At 43.0% G+C, this 9742-nt stretch overlaps 1 protein-coding gene across 1 annotated transcript; it reads left to right on the plus strand.

Annotated features, from left to right (window-relative positions):
- The first annotated feature begins 4418 nt into the window (after positions 1-4418).
- On the plus strand, positions 4419-9503 carry LOC121444380 (bone morphogenetic protein 15-like). Its single transcript, XM_041646196.1, is given in 2 exon segments — positions 4419-4740; positions 8650-9503. Coding segments are annotated over 2 exon segments (1176 nt in total).
- Positions 9504-9742: the final 239 nt, after the last annotated feature.

Consider the following 9742-nt stretch of genomic DNA (forward strand, 5'->3'; position numbering starts at 1 on the left):
CATTCCTCGAGCATGTGACCCTTTCTTATTCTCAAGCTTTACATCTGTAAATGAAACTGGTGTTTAATTGACCACATTTACATGATTATATAAAGGGATGTAGCCCAGTCCCAAATTAATAAATATTTTTGTAAAGCATACAATACTGCTTGGTTTGGAATGGAGTTTTAAATTTTAAGTAATCCTTTCCCAAGGAATCAAAGCAGTAATCAGACGAAAAGTCACGGTGTTTCCTATATATTATATCCAGGTGCTAGCTTCTTGATAGAGAAACTCTTCAATATTGGCATCTCCCAGCTGCCCCCAGTGCTTTGCTTGCTGCCTGAGAACGCTGCAGATAGAGCACTTGTCTGGTTTGTTCCTGTGCTCTCAGAGCTGGGAATAGTCTCTAGCACACAGCATGCTTGTGACTTATATGAATCCACCCTCACAAGCAGCCTCTAAAATCGCGCTGTTATTAGCTTTAGTGTTAGATGAGGAAGTAAGACAGAGAGACTAAGTCAATTGTTTTAAAAATATTCAAGCAAGTTAAGCAGTAAAGCCGGAATTTGAATCCAAGGTGTCTTCCCATATTTTTAATTCATACAAGGTACTTGTTTGATATTTATAATAAATTATAATTGTGCAAAGAAAGGGTGCCATCATACATGGACACTGGTTATTATAGCCTCATTCCCAGAAATTGGATACAAATCTACTCTTTATAAGTCTCAGGCTTTTTACTAATGTGCCCGACACACGTATAGTTTGAAAAAAATGAACCCACAGTGCTCATTAAGGATTCTTGCTGCTTAGAACATCTTACAGTGATCATTTTGCTGTGTGAAGAACCCCTTTCGTTGAGTTAATCATCACCTCCTAAATGGTCCCATTTATACAGTTAGACTTTTCTCACGTGGAGTGGACTGGTGAATATCCATTAGTAGATCTCTTCCACTCACGCACAATAGCCACCCTCACCTCCTAGAAGTGTAGGGCTATAAAGACAGTTGGTGCCCTCTTCTGGGCATTTGGGGCAGTAGCATGCATTGAGTCACCAGGGTGCGTTTCTAGAAAAGCCGTCAGGTCAAATTCCTTCCTTTCCATTCAAATGACAAGAAGGAGGGTGGTTTGAGGGTCTTTTGCTGAAAAGAAGAACACTGGTCTGGGCCGGGTGGCAAAAACTTACAATGCCAGCTGTTTTGAAGGGAAAGGCATGAATATTCATAGGGCCAACCTGGGAACTTAGGTGAGACACTATGGCTTGTGGCAGGGATGCTTTGAACATAGCTATGTGTTTACAAAGTTAGGTCATGGTAGTTATAAATAATTGTACAAATTATTGATCAGATAATTTAAAGATTATACTGATTTTCTGTAAATTTCTAGGTTTAGACATATTTGAAATTACAAACATTGATAATTATTAATAAACTTGCTTTAATATCTAAGAAAATCATGATCAAAGCCCTTACACGAACAGTTGCTAGTTGGCCTCACTGTATTATTATATAGAACACAATATAAGATACATAGTTTAGTTGAAGGCAAGAGTCAAATAGCAAAGACAATATTAGGAAGACAGAGAAGTGGTTTAGACAGCGAGGAGGCCAGGACTAGTGGCGCAGATCTGTATTCCTAGCTACGAAGTAGACTAAAGCATGAGGGACCACAAGTTCAAGGCATGCCTGGGTCACAGAGTCAGTTTCAGGTAAGCGTGAGCAACTTAGTGAGATCCTGTCTCACAAATAAAAGACGACCTGGGATGTAAACCCCAAATTCAGTTCTCATCCCACAGAAAGAAAATGAGAGGGGAGACTGGGAGGAGGCCGTGGGCTGAGGGGGCTTGTTGGCTGACTCTCTACAGTCTGTGAAGCTGGGATAAATCCATCAAGCTAAGCCCCAGCTTTACCAGGCATGCAGCATAGAACACTGATAATGAAAACCAACCTACACTCGGTGCTTACTTTGTTCCAGAGTAACACTCTCATAAGGGTTTTGCATGCATTAATTCCATCAGTCCTCACAATATTTCAGTTTACCTCTTAGAAAAATTGAGAAGATGATTTCTATGAGGAAATTGCAGGCAAAGAGAAACTGTGTAAATTGCCCAATACAAGCTAACAAGTGGTGGGCCTGGAGATTGCCATTGGAAATATAAAAGAAAGGTGATAATATAGAGAGTGGAAGAATTGGGTGCTGTTAAAAAGGACGCCTCACAAAGGTTACCATGGCAAAAGGAGAAAAGCCTACAGTGCCACCCCATTGCACAGAGGCATTCCTGTAAACAGGCATGTTAAGGGCTAGATTATTGCCAAGAAAAATTAATTTGCATGCTGCACATATCCAGCACCGTGAAAGCCAAGGTTAGTTCTTGAAATTTCTGAAGAAAACTAAATAAGCAGGAATAGAAGCTGCAGATGTCCATTAACAGCTGAATAATGAAGAAAATGCGATATACCTGTGAGAACACGCACACGCAGGTTTTATTTGGCCTTAAAGAAGAACAATAGTGAAACTGGAAAGAACTTAGCACTTAATATCGTGCACCACCCCTCCTGAGGAATCCAATTCAATCCCCAGCAACAATGCGGGGGTTTCATAACCTCCTGTACTTTCTCTTCTGGTCTCCATGAGCCCCTGTATCACTAGTACATAGCATCATTTAAAATGAGTCTTCTTTTAAAAAGATAAAGAAGAGCAAAATATGTCATCTGGAGGAAAATAGATTGAAGCAGAGACCATCATAGTAAGAGACATAAGCCAAACTTTAATATCAATTTTTTCTCCTATGTAACATATGGAAAGAGATGAAGAAGCAGGGAGACAAGATAGGATAATGAGGGAAAATGGAAAAACAGACATCACATCTTCTCCATGACATAATAGCCTAGGGCAGGCTATTTCCGGGGGGAAGAGAGTATGCTTGGGGGTGTGTATGAACAAAGTGCAGTAATACACAACTATGAGATGACATAATAAAACCCATTATTTTGTATGCTGTCCAGAAAAAAAAAGAATAAGTTTAAGTAGAAAGCCAAAGAACCTGTGTTCGACTGAAGGTCCAGCCTGCTCCACCGAGAGAAAAGCACATTTGAGGAGGAAGCCAACAATGCTGGGACATATGCTCTATGAATTCATGACACAGGAGGTTTCAAAAACAATGAGACCTCTGCAATCTGGCATGTAAAACTCAAACAAACAAACAAACAAACAAACACAAAAGCAAAAACCCAAAGCCCATGCTTCTTGCATGATAATGTCTGTTTGCAGACAGCCACATTATGAGGTAGGTGCCTCCCACATATCAGGCCTCACTCACCACACTTAGATCTTGACCTTATGCCTCATGTTCTCACCAAATGTCCAACCAACCTGGGCGAGAGCACGTTCGTAACCTATCGTCCCTTTAAACAGAGCTGTTGCCCAGGGAAGCTTAAACCAACGGCCTAGGCCTATTGCCTCCCATTAGGCACCTAGGTCAGATAAACTCACCCAAATTCATCTTCCATTGCTTTGGGTTTCTCAGGGGAAACCTACTCACCACCTCCTATGGTAAACCAGAAAGTTCCAAGTTGGACTTCTCAAACTTAAATACATATTACAATCACCTGTGAACTGATAAAAAAAAATTCTTGTGGCGTGCTCACATTCCAGACCCATAATAGCGGAATCCTCAGGAATGATACTCAGGCAAGTAGAACCTGAACAGCTGACTCCAATGTCGAGCCTGAATGGAGGAGCCCCGGCAAGGACTCTTCCTCAAGTTCAAGAAGCACACTCACACAGTGATTTCGTATTCTAGAGTTTAGAGGGACCTCTTGAAGCACCTTTGAGACCTTAGCCCCAGAGAGTTCGTGTTTGAGTAAACCTCCTCTTTCTTTTTTTCTGTCTCATTTCTTTCTTTCTTTCTTTACATCCTGAGCAGGAGTCATCCTAGGTAGATTCACCACAAGCCAGCAGCGAACCACGTGAAGTGCTTCTCTAAGCATAGCAATTGAATGGGACTAAGAGGCCTCTGTCTCTTTAAGGCCTGATTGAGGTATTGCCTTTAAATCTGTGGTAACCCAGGGTAAGGCTGCTTCCTTTTAACCTAGTAGATTGGGTGCAGTCCAGGTTCCGGGCATGGGCCTCTCCTTGTAGGTTCCTTCAGCCTGTTTGAGAAATATTGTGTGGTTCCCACCAATGGAGAGTGGGAAGGGCATGCTGCCTTGGCCCACTTCTTCTTTCTCTTTGTATTCTTGCCAAGAAGCCTAGTCAGGAGACTTGCTTTGGCCCAGAAGATTCTCCCACAGGAAGCAAGGAGGGTCTGCCAGCCGGCTTTTCTTTTGATTTCCTGCCCTGTCTTTGGTGTTTGTTAAACCAGGATGTGGAAGAGGTCAGAGTGATGTCCTTTGGACTTGAGTAGGGATCCGTTGACAAGCAGCAAGCTTTTCAAGATGGCCATTCTCACAATTCTTAGAATTCTTTTTTGGGGAATGGTATTTTTTATGGAATACAGGGTCCAAATAGCAAAGGCAGGGTGGCCCTCCATAACCCTCCTGGCTGACGACCTCTCGTTGCCCTTGAACCTGGATCTGGCAAAAGAAGCCCCTGGCAAGGAGATGAAGCCACGGCCCCAAGGATATCCCTTGAGGTATATGCTGAAGTTATACCAGCGTTCAGCTGACCTGCATGGGCGTCCTAGGGAGAAACGCACAATTGGAGCTAAAATGGTAAGGCTGGTAAAGCCCTCAGCCAATGCAGTAAGGCCTCTAAGAGGTGAGTTCTAATGCCCCATACAACCTTCCAGGGACAGGAGGGGAATGTGTAGACAGAAAGGAGGCTTGGTGTGTTGTCATTGATTGGTGAGCAAATTGTTTAGTCAAGCGTGGCTTTCAAAGGGTTGTAAACTTATGAAAAACTGGCTCCAAGGCTATTTTGCATTTGAGCCACAACATAAAAAATTTCCTTGGGTCCTACAGAGCAATTTTTCCTGGGTTGCAGGACAACTAAATCCAGTAGGAGCCCCTGTGTTTTCTAAACTGTTATATCACTTAAACTAATTAAGAAATTACCCAGCTGCGTTCTCGTAGAGGGCTATTTATGTGGTTTGGTTGCTCTTTGAAGGTGAATACTACAAGATAATGAGCTAGGAAAACTTACATGTTCTCAGACAGGACAAATGCAACACCTGCTCTCATAGAACACATGTTTTTATGGGGGAGATAAATAAGCAAGCTGTTAAATAATTGCAGTTTGTGGCAAGTGAAGGGGCCTTGGAATAGTGAATAGTAAAATTACCTCTTTCTGTAAGGGTTTCAGGGAAAACAGCTTTGAAGACGTGATATTTCAGTCGAGGTCTGTAAGACGTTATAACTGAGGAAACGAGAGCACCTGTTTAGGAGGAAGGACCACAGAGGGCAAAACCAAGCATATCCTGCTTAAACAAGGGAAAGATTAGTGGGACTGGTGCCTTGTGGGAAATGGCAGGAACTGAAACTTATTAGAGGCAGTGACTTGCAGGCCTTGAGAAAGGATTTGGGTTCATTACTAAGTGCGCTAGAAAACTGCACAAATCAAGGTAATGTGAAGCTTAAAAAGAGGATGCTTAGCCAGGCAGTGGTGGCGCACGCCTTTAATCCCAGCACTCAGGAGGCAGAAGCAGGTTGATCTCTGTGAGGTCGAGGCCAGCCTGGTCTACAGAGCGAGTTCCAGGATAGGCTCCAAAGCTACATGGAAACCCGGTCTTGAAAACTGAGAGAGAGAGAGAGAGAGAGAGAGAGAGAGAGAGAGAGAGAGAGAGAGAATGAGAATGAGAATGCCTAGGACTAAAACTGCAAGGTTCCTGGGCTGACTGTGGGACAACTGGCATTTGGTCTTTTAGAAGGATCCAGAAGTAGATGTCAAGTTCAGTCACACAGGACGTATGAGTCATCCCTTCCCTTGAAAAGTTCTTTGCAGACCCTTCCTGACTGAGGTTCTCAGCAGCCCCACCCTGCTTCAGGAAACACGTGATGCCAAGGTCTGAAAGGCAAGGGCAGCTCCTCAGCAGACAGTTTGTTTGGGTGGGGTTCCTTTGCAGGGTGGGGCAAGTGGATGGGTGGGCCTCTTGGAAAATTGTTAGAGGGAAATGTGGGGTAACTTGAGGAAATAAGTGTGGGTCTCCTTCCCCAGGAGGAAGGCTAGTGCTGCAAACTTGAGGGTGTGTTAGGCATAAGCTGGAATGGGAACTTCTGAAAATATTTTGAACACCAAGACATTAAAAGAACTTCTTTGTTGAAAGTGACTGTCCCCTTGAAGAATTTCAGGCTTACACATTCAGTGGAAAAGGAAGGTTAGGTGAATAACACATGGGCACACTAAGATGTTCCAACACAAGAGAAGGTTTTACCCTGTGCTGTCTGATTCTAGTCTACTCTTAACCTGTACCAGGAAAAGGAGAAGTTCAGAGTTCTGTAGACAGACACTTTTCGCTCTTTATTTATTTACTTATTTTTTTTATTTTTTTATTTTTTTATTTTTTCCATTTTTTTATTGAGAAAAGGAGAAAAAAAAAGTTTCCACCTCCTCCCAGCCTCTCATTTCCCTCCCCCTCCTCCCACCCTTCTCCCCCTCCTCCCACCTTTCTCCCCCTCCTCCCACCCTTCTCCCCCTCCCCCCACTCCTCTCCCCCTCCCTCTCCAGTCCAAAGAGCAGTCAGGGTTCCCTGCCCTGTGGTAAGTCCTAGGTCCTCCCCTCTCCGTCCATTTCTAGGAAGGTGAACATCCAAACTGGCTAGGCTCCCACAAAGCCAGCACATTACGTAGGTTCAAAACCCCCTGCCATTGTCCTTGGCGTCTCATCAGCCCTCATTGTTCGCCATGCTCAGAGTCTAGTTTTATCCCATGCTTTTTCAGTCACAGTCCAGCTGGCCTTGGTGAGCTCCCAATAGATCAGCTCCACTGTCTCAGTGGGTGGGTGCACCCCTCGTGGTCCCGACTTCTTTGCTCATGTTCTCCCTCCTTCTGACCCATATCTATCACCATGCACAAAACTCAAGTCCAAATGGATTAAAGACCTTACTATTAGTCAGAACACATTGAACCTGATAGAAGAGAAAGTGGGAAGTACCCTACAGGAGATGGGCACAGGAGATCGCTTCCTATGTGTAACCCCAACAGCACAGACATTAAGGGCAACATTGAATAAATGGGACCTACTAAAACTGAGAAGCTTCTGTAAAGCAAAGGACACTGTCACCAAGATAAAAAGGCAACCTACTGACTGGGAGAAGATCTTCACCAACCCCGCAACAGACAAAGGTCTGATCTCCAAAATATATAGAGAACTCAGGAAACTAGACTTTAAAATGCTAATTAACCCAATTAAAAAATGGGGCACTGAACTGAACAGAGAATTCTCAGCAGAGGAAGTTCAAATGGCCAAAAGACACTTAAGGTCATGCTCAACCTCCTTAGCGATTAGGGAAATGCAAATCAAAACAACTTTGAGATATCATCTTACACCTGTCAGAATGGCTAACATTATTTACTGATTTATTTTTGGAACCAGATTTGTTTTTAGGAATATATTCCGATCATGGTTTGGCCACAGGGTGTCAGCACTACAATTTGGATTAAAGCTTTTAAGCCTAGGTTGCGTGCAGTTTGGGGCAGGTTTTTTTCTTATTTACTTATTTATTCACGTTTGTTTGTTTAGGTTTTTTGAGACAGGGTTTCTCTGTGTAGCCTTGGCTGTCCTAGGACTTGATCTGTAGACCAGGCTGGCCTCGAACTCAGATCCACCTGCCTCTGCCTCCCAAGTGCTGAGATTAAAGGCTTGTGCCACCGCCACCTGGCTGGGGCAGGTTTTTTTTTTTTTTTTTTGGCAAATAAGACTATTTATATAATCAAGGTTTATATTGAAATGGTATTTAAAGGCATGGTTGCAAAATGAATGGGTCAAATCCGAGGGAATAGGGGAGATTGAACTGAAGGAAAAGATTCAGAAGCAGTCCTTGAAGTTGTTGAAAGGCAGAGATACAAAGATGGTAACCACCCAGCTGTTTAGCGCTTGATTCTTCCTGGTTTTGAAATGATGGTAGTCATAGCACCCACTATTAGATTTTTCCCCTAAAGCTACATCTGTACAGTGATGAGACATGGGAATTCTTTCTTAATATATGTGTGTTTTGATCGTTTTTTAATTAGTCATCTTTAATAGTCAACTAATAATATAATTGTTCTTCAATATATGCAACATACACATTAAATAATTCTGTATTTCTGTTTTCACTGTTAATAGTCCAAAAGTAAGATGGATTTATATTTACTATAAACAGACTTGGGTTCAAATCTTAAACTTACCAGGTGCTGGTTGCATGCATTCTTTTTCAGTTCAGGGCATAGGATCCAGGACCTGGACTGGTCATGCTGAGCTTCATCCCCAGCCTTTGCCCTGGTGTCCTCTGATGGTTTCTGTAAGCCTCATTGCCATTATCTACAAAATAGTGCTAACAACTATCTCAGAAGACTGTTGAGTATGTTCTAAATGGTACTGGGAAGTGCTCCATAAATGATAGACTGTATTATATCGAGTTAATTCCAGGGTTAGCGGTAACTATCAGTTTACATTTAGAGGCGTTATAAGGAATGTTCAGGTAAGAGGCAAGACTCTAATGGTGGATCCTGTTCTTTCACGTTTGTGCAGGTCCCTGGCATGTACAGACCCTGGACTTTCCTCTGGCATCAAACCAGGTAGCATATGAACTAATCTGAGCCACTGTGGTTTACCGCCATCAGCTTCATCTAGTTCATTATCATCTCTCCTGCCATGTGGAGCCGTGGATCCCCAAATGCCTGACCAAGTCCTTTCCTTCTGAAATGGGTTCTTTCAAGCTGCCTCCCATGTCTAAAGCCTGGACAGAGATGGATATTACACACTGTGTTCAGCAGAGACTCTGGAATCGCAAGGGACGGAGAGTCCTTCGCCTCCGCTTCATGTGTGAGCAGCAAAAAGGCAGCGAGGTTCTTGAGTTCCAGTGGCATGGCATGGCATCCTTGGATGTCGCCTTCTTGCTACTCTATTTCAATGACACCAACAAGAGCATTCAGGCTAAACTCGCACAAGGCCAAGAGGAGTTAACTGATAGGGAATCTTCTCTCTTGCGGAGTGCCCGGCAAGCCTGCAGCATTGCATCTGATGTCGCTTGTCATACTCAGGAACATGACGGGTCTGTAAATAACCAATGTTCCCTCCACCCTTACAAAGTCAGCTTCCATCAACTAGGCTGGGATCACTGGATCATTGCTCCCCGTCTGTACACTCCAAATTACTGTAAAGGAATCTGCAGTCATGTGCTACCCTATGGTCTTAATTCACCCAACCATGCCATCATTCAGAGCCTTGTGAATGAACTGGTGAATCACAGTGTACCTCAGCCTTCCTGTGTCCCTTATAAGTTTCTTCCCATGAGTATCCTTCTGGTTGAGGCAAATGGGAGTATCTTGTACAAGGAATATGAGGGTATGATTGCCCAGTCCTGTACATGTAGATATCTGTGAAGTTGCAGCTCTCAGCTTTCCTAAAAAACTAGAGAAGATAAAGTATTATCGGTGATAAAGCTGACCCTGATCTACCCTTTCTACAGGTTCTATTCCTTATTGTAAAAAACAAAACAAAACAAATATTGCACTTACACTTAAAATATACAAGCACTTTTAAAGTCCATAAACTAAGTGCTAGGATCACGTCTTAATATTTTTAAAAAGTAATTTAAAATACCATGAAATAGTCATCTTTA

The sequence above is a fragment of the Microtus oregoni genome, unplaced genomic scaffold (assembly GCF_018167655.1).
Source record: "Microtus oregoni isolate MIOR12 unplaced genomic scaffold, Mior012 000121F_ref0000216, whole genome shotgun sequence".
NCBI lineage: Eukaryota > Metazoa > Chordata > Mammalia > Rodentia > Cricetidae > Microtus > Microtus oregoni.